At 37.9% G+C, this 25,336-nt stretch overlaps 1 protein-coding gene across 1 annotated transcript; it reads right to left on the reverse strand.

The window, feature by feature from the left end:
* Positions 1-3,541: 3,541 nt before the first annotated feature.
* tent5bb (terminal nucleotidyltransferase 5Bb) lies at positions 3,542-21,940 on the reverse strand. The gene is made up of 2 exons (XM_007253020.4): positions 21,427-21,940; positions 3,542-5,379 (listed from the first exon to the last, which is right to left on the reverse strand). Exons 1-2 carry the CDS (start codon positions 21,583-21,585, stop codon positions 4,354-4,356), a joined length of 1,185 nt encoding a protein of 394 aa, XP_007253082.2. The 5' UTR covers positions 21,586-21,940; the 3' UTR covers positions 3,542-4,353.
* Between the last annotated feature and the right edge of the window lie 3,396 nt (positions 21,941-25,336).

A 25,336-nucleotide genomic window follows, 5' to 3' on the forward strand; every position in this document is an offset into this window, starting at 1 on the left:
TTTGTACTTTATAATAACTTTCATTAATATATCATTAACTAATGATTAATGGGTGTTATTTTTCACATTTTAAGGAACAAAAAGTTGCTAACATACTTGTAAATACTAATAAACACATTGGTGAAATTAACTGAAATTGATAAACATTTGTCAGGTTTAAATTTCTTAATTAATAGTGATTTATTAATGTTCAAATTCTGATGAGCTAATGATTTGTTAACATTTCTAAATATGAATATCAATGCTGATAACTACTTGTCATGTGTAAACATTGGTTAATATTCAAATTCTGATGAACTTATGCTTTGTTCACATCTACTTATTATTAGTTTAAAGTATATTAATGAAAGTTATTATAAAGTGTTACCAATACTTTAATTGTATAAAAATAGTACAAAACTTACTTAAATTGTGCTAAGTGTACTTAACTGTACTAAAATGGAACTATTTTAAATATACTTAAGTAACATTTAAACATACTACTTCATATATGTAACCCCATATTTTAAATATGCTTACAGTGAAATTAAAATAAATTTAATGAGTATTACAACTGTATTACAACTGTATTAATATTATACACTAGGTATATTTGGAATGTACTAAGAATTGATGTTAAATATATTTACATCAGAGTATAAATATGCTTCTTGTTCCTGTCTTTTGTAAATAGCACACTTCTAGTATACTTCGTTGAGTATAAAAATATATTTATATATACACTGCATTACAATTTTAAGCGTGTTACAAATTTACTTAATTAAATACTTTTTTTCAACTAGTATTAGTAATTTGATTTACTTTCTAAAACGTTACATGATACATTATACTTTAAAATATTATAACAGTTGTTTTTAACACACTTTGCTAAAAATGTACAAAAGTATATTTGGAAATAAGTATTTTAGAAGTACAGGGGTTGGACAATGAAACTGAAACACCTGTCATTTTAGTGTGGGAGGTTTCATGGCTAAATTGGAGCAGCCGGGTGGCCAATCTTCATTAATTGCAAAATGCACCAGTAAGAGCAGAGTGTGAAGGTTCAATTAGCAGAGTAAGAGCACAGTTTTGCTCTAAATATTGCAATGCACACAACATTATGGGTGACATACCAGAGTTCAAAAGAGGACAAATTGTTGGTGCACGTCTTGCTGGCGCATCTGTGACCAAGACAGCAAGTCTTTGTGAAGTATCAAGAGCCACGGTATCCAGGGTAATGTCAGCATACCACCAAGAAGGACCAACCACATCCAACAGGATTAACTGTGGACACTGTAAGAGGAAGCTGTCTGAAAGGGATGTTCGGGTGCTAACCCGGATTGTATCCAAAAAACTGCCCAAATCACGGCAGAATTCAATGTGCACCTCAACTCTCCTGTTTCCACCAGAACTGTCCGTCGAGACAATAAATTATTGTGGTCTAAAACGAGGTGTTTCAGTTTCATTGTCCAACCCCTGTATGTTGAATTACATTAAACTAAAAGTGTACTTCATAGTAGTCTATTTTTTTTTTCAAATACACTATATTGTACTTGAAACTATTGTATTGTACTTGATCATACTATAAAGTATGATCAAAGTTTACTTTTAAACATTTGATGATTTTTTTTTTTTTACCAGGGAAACCTCCCTCACAGAAGAGAGAAGCTCAGCATCAGCATTTAACTGCAGACGCTTCTGAAGGCAAATTAGAAAAGCATGAGGTCTCCTTCTGAACTGATAGACAGCTGGAAGCTGGAAGCTTTATGAAACGTAAAACAGAGCTACAGAAAAAATGATCAGATCTTATATGACTCTTACTCAGCTGAACCCGAGCCAAGATCAGACTGTGCCAAAAGAACTAAGCCACTCGTGACACAATATTTTGAGAAAACCTACGGCTTGTTTCTCAGGAGCTGAATTTCAGCAACATGAGAGTTCTGCTTAAGTCTCGCCCTGATTGCAAACAGGACTTAACTGTGTCCAGGAGAATGAGATTTAATGAGATTAAGAGGAGATACATTTCTTTCCTCCGAGCTAAAACATTTCCCATGCTTACACAAAAGAGATGAGTCTGTGTGTGATTTCAACGTATGGAGCACGAGTATAGTGAAAGATTTAGTGAAAGAGGAGCCTAAAGAATAAGAAGAAGCTCAAGACGATCAAGCTCAAGTTCAAGTTCAATGAAAAACAGAACAAAAAGAGCAGACAGACAGACAGAAAGAGAAAGAGAGAGTGAAAGATTAGAGAATGCAACGAGGATGTGTCATCAGATATCGAGAAAGCATGCTAAGATTAAGCATGGCAGGCATCTCTTGACTGTAGTAGAAAGTACAGAGTATTTTTTTTTTTTTAATGTTTTTGCATCCGATCCCGGCCACTGTGCATTTCCTAGTCCTATTTCCACACCCTGGGTTGTCAGGTATGGAACACAATAGCAAACAATCAGCGTGCTGCAGCTAGCAAGTGAACTGGACACCCCATAAAGGATCTGCCAGATTGTATCATACACCCTGAAATATGGTGATTTTATTTTTAGGGCCATATGGGCTTCAGGGTACAACTTTTTTGCTGTTTTGGTGCCAAATTGAAAACCTACAAAAACACCTACTGTGGAAAAATGTAAATGCAATCCACAAGATGCATTGCTTTTCCTTACATTACATTTCACTGCACTTGATTTCTTTATTGAAAAGCAAAACACGTGTGTCCGAATTTAATAAAATACACCTCGAAATGCAATCAAGGCATAGCTGTATTGCTTTTCACCATAAGGTACTTCAAACATAAATGCCTCCTCTAAATTTATTACTGACCAGATTGCTTTTAAACATGGATGTGAGGAAAACTTGCTACAATAAAAAGTAAAAGTTCCAGTACACTGATTTAATGTCACCCAATCCCTTAACAGAAACTTTATAAATTAAGGCTGGCACAGTTACAGATGATTGTATGCTTTACAGTTTTAATTAGATTTTAACATGGGCTTGGTTCTCAAGCTTGTGTGCGCTTTCTCCAGGTTAGCTGTGACAGATAGCTGTGATAGCCATTTCACCTACTTACTACTCTTCAAATATATGAGAAACACTCGATTATGATTACAGTTCTTACACAAAAACTTTTTTTATTTGTAAACAGACAGCACCATATAAACTGATGCGCAAGCTATTGTTTCCTTTATATTTCTTTTTTTCTTATATTAAACATTGTGTAAACATAACTTTCATAAGTATAAAATATGTAAATCACTGCCACATAAAATAGTTTGTTACAGGTTTCTGACAGAAGCAAATCTCTGTCTACTGATTGCCTGGACGTTTCTATGTGTAAAGATAAGACAGGACAATACTGTTTATCTCATTTTGAAAATCACATTAAAAAGTAATTCAATTAATCAAATTAATTTAACTAACCTCCTAGCTTTACTGTTTACTGTCATTTAATACCAAACATATTGTTTCTTCTCACCCGTATGGATGTGTGTGCAGTTTCTTATCTCAATAGTAGAAGCACCGGCTTATATATGATATATATGCATGTATACAATAAACAAGACCTGCAATCGTTTTTAACCTTTTATTTATTTTTTTTAAAGATCTGAAAAAGACAAGGCCCTGACCGTGAAAATAAAAATATACTGTACAAAAAAAGGATGAAAATTCCACAATTTTTAATTTACATACTTTTCTACTTGCGGTCAGGTTTCAGGCACTTGGAAAAAAATCACAAAAAGTCAACATTCCACTTGTGGAGCTACAAACTAAAATCTTTGGTCCTCAGAAGTTCAAATAAGAGGGAAGGTTGGAAACCACAGGCAGAAGTGAACACCCGGCCCCGGCACTCTCACTTAGAATCCGGTTTGATTAGAGAATCTGGATTTATGTTTTGACTCTCTTCTTTTTTTAACTTAACTCCAAAGGGGAGCCGGGTGCGTGTTTATAAGTTATACAAACAGTTCATGTCAAATACAAATGGACTACACTAGAGAAATGAACTAGTGAAGTGCTTGGGATAGTCTTTTTTAGCACAGTAACCAAAGTCTTCATGTAAAAAAAAAAAAAGGAAAAACAACACGGAACGGCTCAAACCAGTATTACAGTACAGCAGTGTTCTTTATAACTTAGTGGGAGGTGGATGAGGGCGTGTTTGAAGATTTGGCAAAAAAAGAAAGAAAGGTTTACGTACATTTACGTACACGTCATTTTTTTCGTTGTCTGTCCTTGTATCTAACGAAGCTACAGAAACGTGTTGAAACCCTCGAGCCACCCGTCGCCCTGCCCATAAACAAACTGAGAACTTGAAAGCTTTTTTAAAAGCTTTTTTTTTTTTTGATAAAAAAAAAAATTAAAAAAGAAGATGGCTTCTTCCTGCCGCTCAGCTGCAGGGCAGCCACGTCCGGTAGGTGCTGCTGCAGGCAGGTATGGGCGAGTGCACACGCGCCACGTAGTAGTTACTGAAGTTGACGTCTCTCACGTACGGTGCGGGCTGGTAGTAGCAGGTGATGTTAGCCAGAGCGGGGATGGCGTTTTGCTCGGCTAGCACTCGTAAGGCCAGCGCCGAGATCAGCGCCAGAGTCTGTCGTCTCTCGTGGCCCATCAGGCACACGGTGCTCTCGTCCACCACGCGTCGCAACGTCACCAGGCACTCGTAGCGCTTGTGCTCTATGCCGTTGAAGTGGTTCTGCAGGTAGGCCTCCAGCTTGCGATGCTGCTCGCCGATGTCCGGGAAGTCGATGAAAAAGCGCGAGCACATGTAGCGCTGCAGCGTCTTTATCTGCGATTCTGAAACAGGGCGGAAGCCGCGGACGAGCAGGTGGCAGTACTTGAGAAGACCACCTCCGCGGATCTCCTCGGGGCTGCGCGTGGCGATGGTCTTGGAGCGCAGGTGACCCAGCGCCTCCTCGAAGTCTCCGTACATGCTTTCTCCCAGCACGGTGGGGTGGAAGCTCTCGGACATGGGCGTCTCAGAGCAGCGGTCGAACAGCAGCAGCGAGTCCAGGCCGATCTGGAAGGAGTCCACGCTGAACTCGAACTGCCGCCGCAGAGAGTCCACGAACTTCAGCTCCACGTTCTTGCCCGTGTTGTTGGACAGCGAGATGAGGCTCCAGCGGTCAGTGTCGTTGCACACTTTCACCAGCTTCTGCACGTACGCCTCCTTCAGCGTGAGGGCGCTGATGCGTTCGCGGCTCACGCCCACCGGCAGGAACTCCAGCAGGCTGTCCAGCACAACGTCCTTCACCAGACGGAAGGTCTTGTCGTCTGTCAGGCTCAGGCCGAAGATAAGGTCGAGGTCCTTGTAGCCCAGGCCAGTGTCCTGGTGCAGCACGTGGCTAGCTGCCGAACCGTTGAGCTTTACATCCCGAACTGCCACACCCCTCTCCTCCAGCCTGGCCCGGACCACCTGTGAGAGAAAGAGAGAGAGAGAAAGAGAAGATGTTTAGTTACAGGATAAGAGCAGCCAAAATATGTCGCATGTATGTACAGTATGTAGCATGTCTTGGAAAGGAACAGCTTCTTATATGGAAGAAAAATACAACTTATTCATTTTTATCTCAACAGACATGCAAATGTAAGTTAATAACGCATTTTGATTCACATAGCGAGAACAGTATTATTACAGTGATGATTGATTACAGTTACATGAAAAGTTAACAGACCGTTATGTTTAGTGGATTTTTTTTGTCTACTGAATAAGATTTCCTGTTCAAAATTGGCAATGATCAATAAAACAATATCTCAACAATTTCTATAAATAGTGACAATAACGATAAAAAAAACATTTTTGCATTATTTAAAAATGTGTAGCTAAAAGTCTTTTACTGTACTAATCTGCACTTCTTAAAGGAAAATAGTGGCTTACTAAATATATTGATTAATAATTTTAATTACTATATTATTGTAGACAATATCAATCACACATCCCAAGTGGCATCTGTATAGGAACATTTTATTGGTCTCATGATATTTGCCATATCAAGTGTAAACATATCACACATTTTTCACCACTTAAAGCCTAAACAAAACATTATATTACTATATTAATATATAATATTTTTATATTTGTATTATTATTATTATTATTATTATTTTTACCATTGCAGAAATATATAAGCTTAAATGTATTAGTTTTGCTTTAAAAAAAAAAGCACTTTCCACTTATATGGCTATGCATTACTCCTGAAAAAGTGTCTTTGGAAATACAAATAAAAATTGTGCTTGCAAATATAGAAAGTTTTAGTCATTGTAGAAATTAAATGGAGAAAAAGCCTGTAAAAATATATGTATATTTTTAGGCATGGAAATTATGTAAACATAAATTTTTTTTTCCAATTTTAAAATGCGAGAGACATACTAGAATTGGACCTTCTTGTACAATATGAATGTTTCACACCAGCACCATTTGGTCCCGTTAAAACAGACTCTGCTTTCTTGGCACACTTGGTGTGGTTCATTCCAGCAGGTGTGAAAAAAGTAATCACACTCGCACAAATACAACTGTACCAAGACCAGTGAGAGGAGGTGGTCTTGCTCAACCAAACCTTAGAGCTCTTCTTTTGTGGTAAGAATGTGATCCAACCCCAATCCGACCCAACTATCAAATATACTTCTTATATGTTTGAGCTGAACGGCTGTTCAGGTGCAGTTTAACCTGATGTAATACCCAGGTTTTACTACAGCTATGAACAAACGCTGTCTCTGCTGCTGCTGCTCTATGCTAAGCTGTTTTTACACTGAACTACAGACGTGAAAACTATTTTGATAGTCAACATAGTTGTATGTGAATCCACAAGAAACTAAAACTATTGCGAAAGTTTCCACCATACATCCATACATACATAAAGGCCAACCACAAAACATTTACATCTGCAGCTTCATCTCAAATGTCTTACCACAAATACATATGTCTGTAACACGCTGCCTGAGGCCAACAATTTACCTCTGAACCCTACCGTCAAATGATGTGGGGGATTCAGCAAACTGTGCACTTTCCCCTCAGAGTGTTAGGTGATGGAAAACTTTTAGTGTCTCCCTTCTATACACTGTTCTCAGAACAGGGGCGTCCACCCCTCCCCAGTCAGACACAGGTGAGAGACTTAGCCATATCCTTTTACGTGGGGAGGGTTTTGGTTCTCTGAAAGCATGCGGATTATCCTTGGGAAATGACAAGTCACTGCTTGTCTTTGTTTAAGAGTGCCTGGCAGCTCTCTCTCTCTCTCTTTCTCTCTCTCTGGGCGAGCTCCACAGACACACAGTTCAACCTGGTTCACTCTGAACTTTCAGATGCAGGTTCCGGGTTCAGTGAAATATGTAGCCTCAATGTAATGTTACACTCTTGCTCTATTTCACAAGTAGGTGTGTGGATATCTATGAAGTTCTCAGTTTTCTTCTCCATTCTTCTAGTATTACATTTATAAGATTTTCTATCTGAAATGAAGCGACTGTTGGGAGGAACCAGGTCAAAAAGATACATTTAATGAGGTAATACTAGTTCTATTACTAGTGCATCTCAAAAAGAAATTATATCAACAGTAATTCTGTTCAAAATGTGAAACTCTAAATATACTATATATGTGTATTACACACAGAGTGATCTATTTTAAGCGTTTATTTATTTTACTGTTGATGATTATGGCTTACAGCCAATGAAAACCCCAAAATCTGTCTCAAAAAATTAGAATATTATATATAAGATCAATTGGCACCTCCAAACTCTGATCCCTTGATTTCCAAATGAAATGCAAAATTTACTGATGGTCAGTGATGGTTTGGAGAGCCACTTCATGCTTCCCCCTGCTTTTATAGAGGTGTGAATTTCATTTTCCAGCAGGACTTGGCACACTGCCCACACTGCCAAAAGTACCAATTGGTTGTATATAATATTTACATTTTTTGAAACACTGGTTTTTGGGTTTTCATTTCATTTCCTTCATAATCATCAACAATAAAATAAATGAATGCTTAAAATAGATCACATTGTGTGTAATACATCTATATAAAATGAGTTTCACATTTTTAACTACTGAAATATTTGTGAACACCCCTGTATTAAAGTACTTGAAGCTGAAGCCCGAAGCCCACTGCTGACGCAGATATACAAATGCCCACACATAAATATTAAATGTATCAATCACCACAATGTTTTTTGATTAAACATAATGAAAATCATGATAATTTTTTTTATGCTGGTTGTTCTCTGTATGCAGTAGTTCCGTAAAGGGTACTACAGGGTACTGCCAATATTAGGCATGGGCTAAAGGGGTATAAAGCCCACCAGGACTGAGCTATGACTTTTGCCATGTCTCATTGAAAGCTAAAGAGACATAGAGAGCTACACTTGGCTGCAGGATATGGGTGTGGGGCCTCTTGCATTGAATATGGATGTGATTTTTCGGGGAAAAAAGTGACACTGTAGCTCACGGAACGTTACATATGCGCATAACTTCGAAAACAGTATGTCCTATCCCAATCAAATCGCCACTGGCCTTTTTCAAATTCTGCTTATTTACAGCACTTTGTCATGAGCACACTAGCCAGTGTTTAACCTCGCTTACAAGATAACACCTCACGGTAAGCCTGGATGAGTTGAGTTTAATTTAAAACAATTAGAAAACTGATTGCCTTAATTTTCTTTTCTTTTTTTGCTTTGCATAATAGTTCTACTTCAAATTTTACATTCAGGTGAGCTAAACTGATTTGCATGAAGTTTTTTTAACAAGTAAAATACTGATTTGAAATATTAGAACATTTAAAAAGTAGATAAGTTTTGTTTGAACAGTTTTATAAGATGGTATAGTCTAGAAATACCTTTCTGATTTTTTAGACATATTAGCTATATTCAATTCATAATAAATAATATGCAATAAGTATGCAATAAAATAATATAAATGTTACTACTAACTTGCTTTTACTGCCTACAATTTTAAAGCCAGACAGTTAAACATTTTATACGGCCGGCAAGTTTCCCCAAAGTAGCATGGGGGAAATGACTACACATAGACGGTAAGTGACTGGAGGACACACCCAGTATGCAAACAGATGGTGGCAGAAGCAAATGGAAAAGAAATTGTCAATAGACTGAATTTAGATATTATATGTTGATTCTGCACAAATGTTTACCTGACTCAAAATAGTTAAGTAATGTTTGAGAATATTCAGTTTTACATGCAAGGGACTTTATTTATTTGAGTTTTAGCAAATTTGGAGTATACAGTATACAGTATGGGTGTTCTCAGACCATCCCCTAGGGTACTTCATGATTAATTTACATACATAATAATGTGACTTTAAAAAGAAAAGTGATGAATACAATCTTTTAACATGCAGTCAGCAATCTGTAGCAAAGTACAGTTTTAAAGTAACACTTCCAACCCTGAATATGAAGTACAACATAGTAAAAGCCTTTCCATAAGGGTTTAATTTTCCTAATGGTGATGTAAGAGCCACATTCCCAATACCTTAGCTTCCACCATTTCTGAATAATGTATAATAATATCTGTATTCAGTGGTTCTCCGTGTTTATTTGGCTAGAAACCAAATTACTGCCAATCTGGTGTGTTGGCAGCAGCCTTATGCTGGACAAACTCCATTCCACTCTCTACTGGGGAACACTGGAGATTCTCTGTTTTGCCTGCATGTTTCCCAGAATTCATTTAGCTAGGTTATTTTCGAACATAACTGTTCTGAATGGCATTGTACTGTATGTACAAACATGGAAAGACTATACAAATTATTTGATAATGTAATTTCCTGCTACATTGTCATTGACATGTCTGCATGTCAGGTAAATTTGATTAAATTAAGCACATTATGCTTTTTTACTGCTTGATACAAAAGGAAAATTCAAGCTGTTTTCATTTTCCATGACCATCAGAGGCAGTTTACATCTACCCAGGATCATGTATTTGCCTAAAATCTAATTAACTGTCAAAAGTCAAAACACCCCTATTTTTAGTTGTCCAGTAGCAGTATGCTGTATGGTGTTTCTTTTTAACAGTGACTTTAATACAGCACTTCACCTGTCAGACCTCTTAATCTCCTTTTTACTGCTGAATCTGAGACTCAGTCCAGTGTTAAGCTGAGATAAAGGCTGGTGTTGCCATGTGGGTCAGCCAGACCTGACTTCTCCTGTACAAGTTTTCTCCAGTTTCTAAGAGTCTTTTGAATGTTTAGGAAAGAGTACTCACCACTCTTTGTTTTCATCTGCAACTTCTCTAAAATACTTTTAATACTTACAGAGTTATCTCTGTTTCTGTCTTTTTCTAGTTATTATGATGAAAGTCTGAATGTTCTGTGTTGTGTACAACTTTTTCAGTTTTTAGTTCTATTTTCCATAGGCCCTGTCCCTAAACGTTTTGACCTGTAGTGTATATACTAGTGTATCTCAAAAAATTAGAATATAAATTTAAAATATTTAAAATATTTTATAATAATAAAATATAAAGTTTGTATATGTATAACACACAGAGTGATCTATTTTAAGCGTCTATTTATTTTATTGTTGATAATTATGGCTTTACAGCGAATGAAAACCCAAAAATCAGTGTCTCAGAAAATCAGAATATTATGGCAGTGTGCTAAGTCCTGCTGGAAAATGAAATCTGCATCGCCATAAGTTGTCAGCAGAGGGAAACATGAAGTGCTGTAAGATTTTTTGAAGACATGTATTTCATTTTCCAGCAGGACTTGGCACACTGCCCACACTGCCAAAAGTACCAATTGGTCTTATATAATATTCAAATTGTCTAAGAAACTGTGTTTTGGGTCAACAATAAAAGAAATAAACGCTTAAAATAGATCACTCTATCTTTGTGCAATACATCTATATAATATATAAGTTTCACATTTTGAATTAAATTACTGAAATAAAGTAACTTTTGAATGCTATTCAAATTTTTTTGAGATGCACCAGTATATTGCCGAAAACAATTTATGTCAAGTGATATTTTTTTACAGTATCATGTAGCCCTAAAATGAATTATCCGCTCAAGGTTCCAAAAAGTGTATCTCCCACCCTTTCTTATATTATGTAATTTCTATCTGTGGGCTAAAAGACAACTCAGCCCTTCTCTCCAGAGTATCAGTGATTCTGAGGATCTGCTGTAGGCTATGCTGGGTTTCCTCTGAATCACGTCAGTGTTGTGAGAGACTGCACAAGCACTCAGTGCCAGCCTACCACCCCCACTCCCTTTCATTCATTCATGAATCGAGGCTGTTTCCCTGCCTCCTACCATCCATTCACCCTATGGGAGACTGGTGGCCTATTTGTCACCACAGTTACACAAGCCTGCTGGCAATGTGTGTCCCTCTGAAAGGCTAAATGCCATGCGACCGCTCTAATAGCTCAGATACAGGCGAAAGCTCTGAACAACTTATCTTAGTACTTATTGACTTACAGGCAGGCTGGTATAATGCTAGCGCTGGAGAATTGGCACACATTGCAGTAAGAGGCCTGATGTGAAAGAAAGCACAGAGCATAGAGCAGAGTATATTTCAGTGCCTTAGTGACATATCAAGTATCGAGGATGAAATTACAGGGTTTTGAGCATCCAACCAAACAGGTTACTGTTTTTTAGACTGCTTTCCACACAGAAACATGTTTACCTCAGTAACCCAAACCTACCCAACAGATGGTCATCAGGTGAATGTTACTTTGAGCTGAGGTTACAGTGTGTGGTCCACATTTTTGGACCAATTTCAGTTCCGATTCTCAGTTCAGTCTAGCTGAGTCTGTTCTTACTGTACTCAGCAGATTTTTGGTCAGTCATCATTTATAGTGTGAATTTTGTCCTTCCTAATATATGTATATCAAATATGTTTCATTTTTTAGACCTGACTTTTTTTAAGCTGTAGTTTCTTTAGTATTTTCATGTATTTTCATGTTCTACCTTAAATGCAGCAGCAGCTACATTCTGGCCCAAGTACATGACCTGAGCTTCAACACTCTTTAACAGTCTCTACAGACCATAATGACCCTCTTCCATCCTCAACCTCACCAATAATAATCAGATTTAGGTTTGAATCTTGGACCAATCTTGGCCCACATGCTCGGCTTACATCAGGGCTGAGCACTACATGTTCCATCACCCCGGTTGCTGAGTATAATATGAGAATAAGCCCGAGACACTTGTGCCAACACCCCGATTGTCGAGTACAATACAACAATCAGTCCCAGGCTTTCGTGCCAACGCCCTGGTTGCAGAGTATAATATGACAATCAGCCCAAGATGCTTGTGCCAACACCGTGATGGTCGAGTACATTACGGGAATCAACCCGAGACGCTTTTGCTAACACCCCAGTTGTCGAGTATAGTAAGGAAATCAATCCGAGATGCCTGGGCCACCACCCTAGTTGCAGAGTATAATATGACAATCAGCCCGAGATGCTTGTGTCAACACCCCGGTTGCAGAGTATAATATGGGAATAAGCCAGAGACGCTTGTGCCAACACTCCGGTTGTCAAGTAAAGTACGGAAATCAGACCAAGACGCTTGTGCCAACACCCTGGTCCCTAGTGTAATATGGTAATCAGCTCGAGGCGCATGTGCCAATACCCTGGTTGCAGAGTATAATATAACAATCAGCTCGAGGCGCTTGTGCCAACACCCTGATTGTCAAGTACATTAAGGGAATCAATCCAAGGCGCTTGTGCCAACACCCCGGTCTTGAGTATAATATGAGAATCAGCCTGAGGCGCGTGTTCTAACAGCCCGGTTGTCGAGTACATTATGGGAATCAACCCAAAATGCTTGTGCCAACACCCTGGTTGTTGAGTAAAGTACGGGAATCAGCCCAAGATGCTTGTGCCAACACCCTGGTCCCTAGTGTAATATGGTAATCAGCTCGAGGCGCATGTGCCAATACCCTGGTTGCAGAGTATAATATAACAATCAGCTCGAGGCGCTTGTGCCAACACCCTGATTGTCAAGTACATTAAGGGAATCAATCCAAGGCGCTTGTGCCAACACCCCGGTCTTGAGTATAATATGAGAATCAGCCTGAGGCGCGTGTTCTAACAGCCCGGTTGTCGAGTACATTATGGGAATCAACCCAAAATGCTTGTGCCAACACCCTGGTTGTTGAGTAAAGTACGGGAATCAGCCCAAGATGCTTGTGCCAACACCCTGGTCCCTAGTGTAATATGGTAATCAGCTCGAGGCGCATGTGCCAATACCCTGGTTGCAGAGTATAATATAACAATCAGCCCGAGGTGCTTGTGCCGACGCCCTGGTTGTCGAGTACATTACAAGAATCAACCCAAGATGCTCATGCCAACACCCCGGTTGCAGAGTATAATATAACAATCAGCCAGAGGTGCTTGTGCCAACACCCCGGTTGTTGAGTACAATACAACAATCAGCTCGAGGCGCTTGTGCCAACACCCTGATTGTCAAGTACATTAAGGGAATCAATCCAAGGCGCTTGTGCCTACTTGAGTATAATATGAGAATCAGCCTGAGGCGCTTGTTCTAACAGCCCGGTTGTCGAGTACATTATGGGAATCAACCCAAAATGCTTGTGCCAACACCCTGGTCCCGAGTGTAATATGGGAATCAGCGCGAGGCGCTTGTGCCAACATCCCGGTTGTTGAGTATAGTACGGGGATCTAGAGGTGCTAATGTCTGAGGTGCTAATGTCAACAGTTGTCGAGAACATTATTGGAATCAGCCCAAGATGCTTGGTTGCCAGCCCAAGACCACGGTTGCCGAGTATAATACCACAATCTGCCCAAGGTGCTTGTGCTTGAGATACCCAGTCCACTTATTGTATAATCTGCAACAACTTTGATCCAAAAGCTGTGTCGTTTATCCAAGGCTTTAGAGACATTTGCTTAGTGAAAGCTTATTCTGAAAAAAAAACAAACACTGCCATTACACAGTCACTAGTCTGTGTCCACCACTTACTCTGGTAATAAACAGACACATTTAGCAGGAGAGATATTTTAGGGATGTTTCAGTGTGTTGGAAATGAGTCACAGAGTCACACAACTCAGCCCTAGAGCCACAATTATTCACTCACTCAGTTTCCAACCCAAACACACTGAAAAGTTTATTTGCCACCAAGGTTCCACAACACCTGGAAATAGGAAAACCAGGAGAACACTTCCCCCGACCTTGTGCTCAGAAAAAAAGGAAAAAAGCCACAAACGCACTGGTCTGTCTGGTGCTGACAACGCCTTGGCGAAGTGCGCACAAACATGCACGTTCTGGTCTCTCAGTCTGACTTTTCCAGCTTGCATTGGCTCAGTAATGCTTTTACACTTTATTTTTTGCACATGATGGCAGTTGTGCTTTTTTACGGGTCCAGCCCGGGTTACGGGCCAGAAGCACAGAGCCTCATTGCGCCCTGGACACCAACTGGTGCTCTGGGCAGTCAGGCCCGCTGCACTCTGCCAAATATAATGGGATGAATGAACTGCTTACGAGCTCTCTCTCGTTCTGGCATCAGCCACAAAATGAGTCAAAGAAAAGCAACAAGAGTTAGGCAGCAGGTTACTGTAGAAGTTTCCTGCTGAGGTTTCATGATTTCTTCCTTTATGAATGAGGTTTAGGGAATTTCTGAGATTTATGTTCCTACACATAATCCTGTCCTGCAGGTGTACATACAACTATCACAACCTCTTGACCTATAAATTTCACTCTGACATTTACCTTGTGAGACTGACTCTGTGTAGACAAGCTTGAGCCTTTCCTAATTACTGCATTTCCTAATTAGGGAGAAACACTAGATATTTTAATATTTTTTATTTAATAAATGTAAAAAGCACATTAAACAAGTTTTGCTTTACAGTTGTTGAATTAAATGCTAAGTTAAACTGGCTCGCAAAAGTATTCATACCCCTTTTTTAAATTGTGTCACCCTTCAACCACAAACTTACTGAGATTTTAAGTGATGGACCGACACAAAGTAGCACATAATTATGACGTAGAACGAAAATGTAACATGGTTTTAAATTTTTTAATCAAATAAAAATCTGAAAAGTGCTATGTGCAAAAGTATTCACCCCCTCTATATCAATACTTGGTAGAGCCACATTGAGCTGCAGTTACAGCTGCAAGTCTCTGTCTATGTGTACCAGCTTTGTGCGTCTACAGACTTTTTGTAAAATAGCTCAAGCTTAGCCAGGTTGGAGGGAACCATTCCACTGTAGCTCTGGCTGTATTTTTAGGGTCATTGTTGGAAGGTAAAACTCCTTCCTGTTCTCAGGTCTTTATCAGCCTCCAACATTTTTTTATAGTGTTGTCCTGTAATTGGCTCCATCCATCTTCCCATCAACTCTGACCAGCTTCCCTGTCCCTGCTGAAGAAAAGCATCCCCACAGCATGATGCTGCCACCACCATGTTTCACAGTGGTAATGTTGTGTTCAGGGTGATGAGCAGTGTTACTTTTTCACTACACACAGTTCTTTGCATTTAGGACAAAATGCTCAACTTTGGTCTTTGTATTTTGTATTCTTTCTCAGAAGGCTCAAATGCTGTGGAAACCACAATGTATACATTGAAAATGCATCACTTGATCAAATATCTTTGGGGAATTCAGCCTAAAACAGCACACACTATCACATGTTGTGGCATTAGTTTTAGGGCTGTTTGATCCTGTGGGGTAGTATTCAACCGTTCAAGGACTTTTAACATGATCTCCTGCTTTAAAATTACTAGTAAAGGGCTTCAATTCAAAACAGCTCATTTTTTAAGCTATAGGGGCCGCATATGAAACTTATAAGGGCTAGGTTTCCCAAAAGCATCTTTGTACATAGATTATTCTTTAATGGTCTACTAAGCACCACACTGAACACTATACCAGTTAAGATACTTAGACCATTACAGCCATGACACATGTTTGGCAAATGCTAGCTGGCCTGCAGTAGATGTATGTTCCACATGCACTGACCATGAAGAGGTTTTTAGATGATACTGGCATCATTTCATCATTTAATACTGTAATCAGAGGATTTTCCACCATCCACAAACCAAATGTGTCACAGCTCCTTAGCTTACACCGCTCTCTACTTACAGAGCACAACTACTACATAAGATAATATACAGCACGATGCACACTGATTGAACCATAGTGATACACCACTGAAACATGTTATGTAAATTACAGCCTGTCACCCATTTTCAATCAAAAGAGCACAATTTAAAAGCAGAAATTATGACCTACAGATCAGTAACAAGTGATCTGTTATCATTACTGACCCACAGGGCTACTGTTACCAAAATAATGTCACTTAGCATTCTGCACCAGAAACAGAGCCAAAAGTCTAGAGAAGGTCATTATTTTTCTATGTGATTAAGCAAGTAAGAAAAATAGTGATTTCTGACCCCAGATATCCCATTTTTACTATTTTTCACTAAACACGAGAAACCAAAAAGCATCTACAACAACTTACTTCAACAACAGACTAACTAATTTTCCATTCATTTACTATTTTTAATACATGCATGATAATCATGACATAACTAGGCCCATATAAAATCTTATTCTGTAGCAAATTCTGTTTAATTTATCATGTTTTTCATCACGTTTCAAATTTTTAGGTTTTTAATGGTGCTGTCAGCCAAATTGCATGACCTGTGATTAAATAATCTACATTAACCACAATTAATCACATTTATCAGTAAATATTGTAAACTGAACAAATCAACTGAATTTTAGCTGAGTGGCAAATAAATGAATGAAAAACTGGTATAGGCCTTAAAGCTCCCTTTCATGAACAAAAACGGAAAAAAGCGGAAAAAAGCAGACAGTCCCTAAGGGGAAAATCACAGAACATTTTCCACTTCCACTGAGAAATAGATCCATACTGCAGACTGTAAACATTTTTGTTACCTGCTGCAGTGGGCTAGACCTGTGGTTCCTAGCTTTTAATTTACAAATGTTTTAACTTAGCAAGTTATAAGATGCCAAATTTCCAATCCATTAGATACACCTAGATTTACACTGATCCCAATACGAGCAGGAGATCCGCATCAATAAAAGCTTGGAGCTTATTTACTTCAGCATGAAGTAAACGTCAGCTGTATAGTAGCTGCTTAGCAGCGTTTTCATCAGATCTGCTACAGAAAACACTCAAGCTTCCTCAGAACTCCCCCTCCTGCAATAACTGAGCTGTCCTGTGCTCCATGTGCAGCTTCTGTTTTCCATGAGCTTACTGAAAGGAAGGAAGGCTCTCACTGAGGAGATCCACTAATGTTTAATGCAGATGCTGCTGAACGCACCCCAAACTGGCCCTTTCTCAAGGGCAGCAATATTTCTGTGGAAGCTTTTTTAAACTATTTAGTAGATATACAATATATCTTAAGTTGGTAATAACAATGTGAATATGCTTCCTTACGTTTCAGAAGTCATGACTAAACAGGCCTACATGAGAGTAATAGTCTGTTTCCTGTTGCAGTGCACTGATAAAAAGCACTATAAGCACAGGCCTATGCCCTATATGTCCAAAAGTTTGTAGGGACCAGATATTCTCAGATAATTAAGCAAATGCCATATATTTTCTACATCATTTAACCATTTAAAAACAATTTAATTCACAAGTGGACTGAAGCGGAATGGTGCATTTAAGCTAATCTTACAGTGTCACACCTTTTTCTGGACAAAAATCTGATGTTCGTTTACACTGTTGGAAATCCCAAATTTTTAGGTGAAACACAATAAATAAATAAATAACTCGAACTGCATTACCCACATGAAGCAACAGAGGGACTTCTTCACATTACAAACTCTGCTCACATGACATACTGAGGCTGGAGGAAGAGCGAGGTAGAGCTAGGTAGATGTCAACAGTAAACACACATCCAACTACTTGTTAGCCTAAGTACAGCCAAGCCAAGTGTCGAAAAACCTCACAGAGCTTAAACTAATTTAGGATCCTAATTTATCATGTTTTATATCGTTTTCAGGATATCCAACAGCATTATGCATATCTGATTTTTTTTCTTCCATATCATACATAAATATCTAACATAGCAGAGTGGAGTAGAAAAGTCCTCATATAACAGACAAAAAGAAAAGACACATTTTTCTTCTTTTTTTTAATGTAATGTTGAAATGTTGTAAAATAACTAATTTAACTTTATTTGGGCTATTATTTTGACTGTAGATACACCTTGACGCTATGAATGTATAAAACATTACACATTGAGTATTTTCTTTTTATTTAGGCATGGGACATTAAGTCTGAAACTTCATCTGAAACTTCATCTTAAGCGCCACTGTAAAAACACTCATGCATCAGAGAGCACATAACCATTTAATGTAATAACTTTCTGAGAATTCAGCTTTTAAGTGCATCAAGCGCTTCAGGCATATGGTTTCCATCACCATCACTGTGAACAATTTTCACTCTGTAATTTTCTCTACAACGAAGCATTTCACACCGAACCATCCTCAATGATTTTACAACCATTTAATTACACAGAAATTCAGAAAACTGGTGGAATTTCCCTTTAATATTAATTTTTAACCCTTTTTTGCTGCAGTAACAGCCTCTTTTAATTAAGAAGTTAACTCTACATGTTGGACCACTGCTATGTGAATTTTATTGCATATTCACTTGCATTTTACACAGTGAGAGATACAGAATTATGTGGACTGATGATCAGCACAGTCCTCCAGAACTACACTGTATGGACAAAAGGATCAGTACACCTAACCATTCACCGTTTCATGTGAAATCAATGGTATTAAAAATATTTTATCCTGTTTTGGTTGGAGTAACTGTCTCAAGGAATGCTTTCTACCAATTTGTGGAGCATTGCTGTGAGAATTTGTGAAAAACTGTTAGTGAGGTCAGGGCGGTATAAGATTAGCACCACACCTTATCCACTTAATTTATCAAAAGTAATGGATGAAGCACCATCATTCCAGAGAACACAATTCCACAGCTTGTATGCTGTTAATGAGCATACCATGAAGTGACATTGTTACCAAGCTTTTAAAACCTGGCAACAAAAAGGTAAATGTTTGTCCTGTAAATATTTGTCACTGGCTTCTGAGATAGTGTGGACAGCAAGGTGTTAAGTCAGCTAGCTTGCTACTTCCAGTTTCAGATACAGTCTCGTAAAGAGAATCTTCCTTGCTTATATAGCAAAATATTAATGAGGAAACAGGGATCCATTTGGTTCACAGCTTGGATTTTTATCTAGCTAAACATCACACGTGGAAGTTTGGATGGAAGCCATGAGTGTATTGCGTAAATGTCATCTTTAACGAGAGGCTGGACAAACAGTAGCTGCTTGAGTGTCTCTGTGGATGCAGGAAGGTAAATCAATTAAGTAGCTAGGGAAAGTTGGTACGCAAGCCCCAGATAACTGCTGGAATCACACCAAGAACAACTTAAGTTTTTCCAGCGTTCATGCACAGCTTCCAGTTTTACAGTCGCAGTTTTAATGCGGTCTTAAAATTTAGGTAAAAAAAAAATAAGTTTTTGTCATGTCAAAAGTATAAAGTTTAACTGCCCACTGTGGCTCTTTTGCTACTCTAGCTAGGTAATGTTGCTTCTCAAGCATTCTTTTTCCACCTGTGGCTGTTGGCTAGCTAACTGAAAAGATAGCAGAAGGAATATTAGCACAGCAAGTGAGTAAGTATAAACATAACCTAACCTTACAATGAGACAGGTAGAGGTGGAGGTATACGAATGAGTAATAAACTGTGTAAACCATTAATAAACAATTTCTTACACAAAAAAGCAGTGGCAGACTGCAACAAGCTAAATGACATGTAATTTGTTACTGAATAAATATTTTGTGTATATGTACTTTACTTAAGTATTTCTGTTTTGTCATATCGCCAAGAATATCATTATCACAAAAAAAAGTGAAATATAGTGATATTTATTTTAGGGCCATATCATACACCTGTACTTTCCACTCATACTTGAATGGTATAACCTCAAACTGTAAGACCTCATCTCTTTTTAAACTTTAGTGCACTTCATGTGTGCACAAAAACACAATGTATTGAAACAAAAAAGGAGAATAAAACAGTGTATATGTCTACATGAAGGAATATACAGTGTGTTAAATACATATATGAAGTATAGTACAGAAAAACACATTTGTAATACATCGTAAACTGAAACTTTACTTGTACAAATTACTTATGGTCAATGTAATGTTTAGCAGTTCCATTTTCTGAACGTTTCAAGCTAAATTTTAAATTTGAAAACTGGGTGTAAAACCTATTTTTTTCCATTCAGTATAGTAAAGAGGAAATTGGTTTTCATCCAGCTTTTCAATTTTCTAGTTTTTTTCTGCCTTTCGTAAACAGAATTTCAGGAAAAAAAAATATTTTCAGATGTTTGGATTATATCTGATGTTATAATCCAAATAACATTTGTTATAAGATGCAAAAATGGAAATATAAGAAAACATTTTTTTTCCCTAAAATTCCGATTGTAAGGGGCAGAGAAGGAAAAACTAAATATTAAAAACTGGGTGAAAACTTAATTCTTCTACACTGCACTAAATGTAAAAAAAATAATAATGGGTTTTTACATACAATTTAAAATTTTTGCCTTCAGCCTCAAATGTTCAGAAAATAAATGTTACACTAACCTACTTATAACCACTTGTTTCAAGCTAATAGAAATTTGCCTTCAGTGTTGTGTGTTTATGACTATTTTAATAAAAATCAGTATCAGACTAATTAGTGAAATTCTATTAAAAGACTGGTGAGACTCGAAGAGTGAGAGTCCTTTAACGTAAAATAAGCTGAATAAGAAAGAGTCTTTAAAAATTAAAAAATAAATGATAATAGGGCACTAGAGATATAAACAAATAATGCTACTAATAATTAACTTGGGCAACCGCCTTAACTAGCTAGATAGTTAGCTATCTACATTTGAAGCCAAACACTTACGTAGTTTAACTAGCTAGTTTAACCTAGCTACTTTTGCTCAGGTGAACTTCTACTTTTACTGGAGTAATAATTTACCCTGGTATCTAACTTTAACTAAAGTATTCACATGGTTTCACGTGGACATGCTGCTGCAACATTACTGTCTGAGCATTTAGAGAGAAATTAATTTAACGAAGCTGAAATCCCTCCTAATTGTCCCTTCCACCTTAAATGGTTAGCTACAGAAATGTAAGTTAACCTAAAGTTACACAGTGAGCAGCTTGCCAGTGTTATGTCAACACACAGTGTTAATTTAACACTAAAGCCGGTAGTAAGCTGTATAACTGTCAGCAACATTTAAGGTGGAACGAGCAAAACGAACAAACAAACGCCAATTTGCAAAATTGAAAGTGGAACGGACATAGCGAGTTAAACCAAGCACCAATTTGTGTCAGAATTAAAAAGGTGCGCAAAATTTAAGGTGGAACGGACAATTTGATTTACCCCAAGCGCCAATAAATGTAAAAAGCGTACAGTTTAAGGTGGAACGGAAAATAAAGCGAGGTCAGTCTCGTAGTGAAGCGTGAGGGAGGCGGTCCTCCTTACCTGGACGATCTGCCGGGGCTGGACGGACAGTGTGGGGAAGTTCCCGCGGCCGTGGATGGGCACGCTCTCCCCCAGGATGGAGTCCAGCCGCTGCACCTGCTCCCAGGACAGCACGCAGAACCGCCGGCTAAGCTCGGACCCCTCCGCCGCCGAGGACATGACCAAGTTCTCCCGGAGCAAAGAAACAGACGCGGGAGAAGTTTTACCGAGGAAAAAAGGCGAGTGTGGACTGAACAGCTCCTGCTTACAGTTCCCAGCTCCTCTCTATATTAAACTCGACACACAGACAGTAAATCTCTCCTCCTGGTGAGAGAAGTTCAGCGCCTCTTTAGGGGAGATGAGCGGTCAACAAAGTGCTGACATATCTACAGTCAAAAATAACATTTAAAACATTAAACACAAAGAAAAGGATTATTAAAACAGCTCCTCAGAGAACAGCAGGCGCGTGCTTTATTCAGTGTCCACTCCACTCCAGTCACAGCAGATATAACGCTGCTTCTTTATGAACTCTAAAGTCTTTTACTCCGGTTTGAAGGAACAAACCGCTTTAAACGAGCACGGATTAGCATACGCAGTCTGATTGGCTGAACGAGCCTCAGAACGCTGAGCCCCATGCACACGCCTACTTCGTCTGAGAGACACCCCGCACTCATTGGCTGCGGCCGGTCAAAGCAACAGGGATGCCAGCCAATGAGAACAAAGAGAGAGAGGCAGTATAGAATAAGGATGCCCTAACTTAAAAGAAAAAATATATAATTAAAACATTATAATACAGCTTTGAATTACATTAATAATAATAATAATAATAATAATAATAATAATAATAATAATAATAATAATAATTATTATTATTATTATTATTATTATTATTATTATTATTATTATTATTATTATTATTATTATTATTGTTGTTGTTGTTGTTGTTATTATTATTATTAATGTAATGTACAGTTGTATTATATATTTTTATTATACATATATTTTTGAAATAATAATAATAATACACATACAGCAGAAGTTAAAAAGAACATGATTTGTGATATCGTCAGAAGACATTGTTTGTATATTGTCCACAAATGTCAGTTTTATATTCCTTAAAGTAGAAATCTGGTGACTTGGGGTGTAGTGAAACATGATAGCAAACACAAACCTCTGTTCACCCCAGCATTGCAAAATACAGCACTTTTAACCACTGCTCCTAACAGCCTTCTGAAAGAGTGCTGAAACTGGTAAGAATAGAGCTGGTGAGTTTTCTATATGTGACATATTAAACAATATTAAACCTGCCCAAGATACATTTTTACTTAATGTTTTAACCTGTGCTCAAAAAAGGCTTCTTCTGCATTACTCTCCCATACAGCCTCTCCTTGTGTAAAGTGCCCTGAATAGTTGCACAGTGACTCCATCTGCAGAAAGATGATGTTGAAGGTCTTTGGAGCTGGTCTGTGGGTTGAGTATGACTGTTCTCACCATTCTTCTCCTCTGATTATCTGAGATTTTTCTTGTTCTGCCACTTCAGCCTAAACTAGAAATGTGGCTGTGGTCTTCCATTTCCTCACTATGTTCCTCACAGTGGAAACTGACAGCTGAAATCTCTGACATCCTTCTTTGTATCCTTCTAAACCATGATGTTGAACAATCTTTATTTTCAGGTCATTTGAACTGGCCACTTTAACCCTTTCTCAAATCTTAACCCATTTATTCAAATCAATAAAAGGACAATGGTCCTTCAATTTATGCATCTGCCTAATTTGGTTTAAAGAATTATTGCACACTTTCTGTAAATCCTATAAACTTTATTTCACTTCTCAAATATCACTGTGTTCTTCTGCTATATGATATATTTAACTAAAAATTGCTGATCTGAACAAATGATTTATGAAGGAAAATCATGGAAATGATCAGGGTGCCCAGACTTTTTTATAACACTGTAGCAACCAAAACTATACATTTGTCCATGTAGTGTATTAGGAGGACAGCATTACAAAGATTAGTGAAAAACTACTATAAAGGAGGGCTATGTATTATGATACCATGTGTATGAATGTGTGTGTGAGAGAGAGAGATAGAGAGAAAGAGACCAAAAGACTTCATTAATTTGTAAGAAACACTGAATGAACAGGTTTCTCAATAATTTTGTCATTGTAAGTGTATATTATAAGGACAGTAATACAAAGATCAGTAAGAAACTATTATAAAAGAGGTCTAGTAATATGATAGCATGTTTATGCATGAGTATCTGTGTGTGTGTGTGTGTGTGTGTCTGAGTTAGAGAGAAAGAGAGAGAGAGAGATAGAGAGAAAGAAAGAGCTGCAAGTTTGTGACAGTTTTCTTTCTCTCACTTTACTCCTTGCTGAGGGTTGGGGTATGCGTTTGAGAGATGATGATGATGATAACAGACTAGATGAATGGCGCATCACAGTCATCCAGTAGTCTTTCTTTACGCCGCGTTCCCCTGGCAACAGAAGATATCCTGCTCACACAATGTTGTTGTGGCTATCAGACGTGACGCGTAACAGCACGTGCGTCAGCATGCTAATTATAGCCTCGGCCTGGGGGATGAAGGGGACCTCATCGCTATTGTCTCTGATCTACCCCGAGTCCATGTCCGTGGAATGCAACAGGAGCGATATTGCCATTAGTGAGGTCAGCTACCTTATCAACAGGCTGTTATGTCCCATTAAACCAAGTAGGACAGGCTTTGATGAAAAAAAGGCAGCAAAGGCTACAGTAGCAGAAGAGCGGAAGAGAAAAAAATATAACCCATCCATCCTCCCCACACACACACAAGTACTGAAACTACTGAAAAAATAATTACTGAATTTATTTAATTTAAAAATAATTTTCAGCTCAGAGACCAATTATGAGAATCAGTTTTTCTGATTTTGCTTTTTAGGTATAGGTTTGAGTAAAATGAACACTGTTGTCTTATTCTATAAATTACGAACAACATTACTCTCCAAATAGAAATATTGTCATTTAGAGCATTTTTTGCAGAAGCTTTCAGACCTCAAATAATGCAAAGAAAACAAGTTAATATTCATAAAGATTCAAGAATTCAGAAATCAATATTTGGTTGAATAACCCTGTTTTCGTGCATCTTGGCATGTTCTCCTCCACCAATCTTACACACTGCTTTTGGATACATTTTTGGATGAATTCAAGCAGTTCAGCTTGGTTTGATGGCTTGTGATCATCCATCTTCCTCTTGATTATATTCCTGAGGTTTTCAATTTGGTAAAATCAAAGAAACTCATAATTTTTAAGTAGTCTCTTATTTTATCCTGAGCTGTATATCCTACTGAGACATTTCTGAGTAACATTTAATAAATAAAATATTTAAGCACCACTCAGACAGACCTCTGCCTCGTATGTATCAAAACGATGAATAAAAAATAAAATATTACCTTACATTTCTGCAAACTTACAAAATTAATGTTAAGAATCTTATTCTGAAAAAAACAACATAAAATGTATAAACATGGCGATGATTAAGAAGGGTGTAAAAAAAGCTCTTCTCTATTGGCTACACTTGCCCTAAAATTTCTTAGTATTACTTTTTATCAGTAAACTTTTAGAAAATAGACTGAAGGCTCCATCTGTGACCATATTCATATTATATTTTAATGCTTTGTATAAATGAGTCTTTAAAATAACACTAACATTAGTGATGATGGCCCTGGAGATAGCGACGTTGCCACTGTGACCTTGTAGTCACAGAAGAGCAATAGGACACAGACACAGGAATTAAATGACCTCAAAACATATTTTTATTAAAGCTTGTCCTCCACCAGCACCCAAAACACACATAAATAAACAATAGTGAAGGCCAAGTGGGGCTCTAGTCTTGTTCCTGAAGTGTCTTTTAATCATTGGTACTCCGAGCTCAGCCACTGCTAACTGCAATATG

This window comes from Astyanax mexicanus, chromosome 3, assembly GCF_023375975.1.
Source record: "Astyanax mexicanus isolate ESR-SI-001 chromosome 3, AstMex3_surface, whole genome shotgun sequence".
Taxonomy (NCBI): Eukaryota; Metazoa; Chordata; class Actinopteri; order Characiformes; family Acestrorhamphidae; genus Astyanax; species Astyanax mexicanus.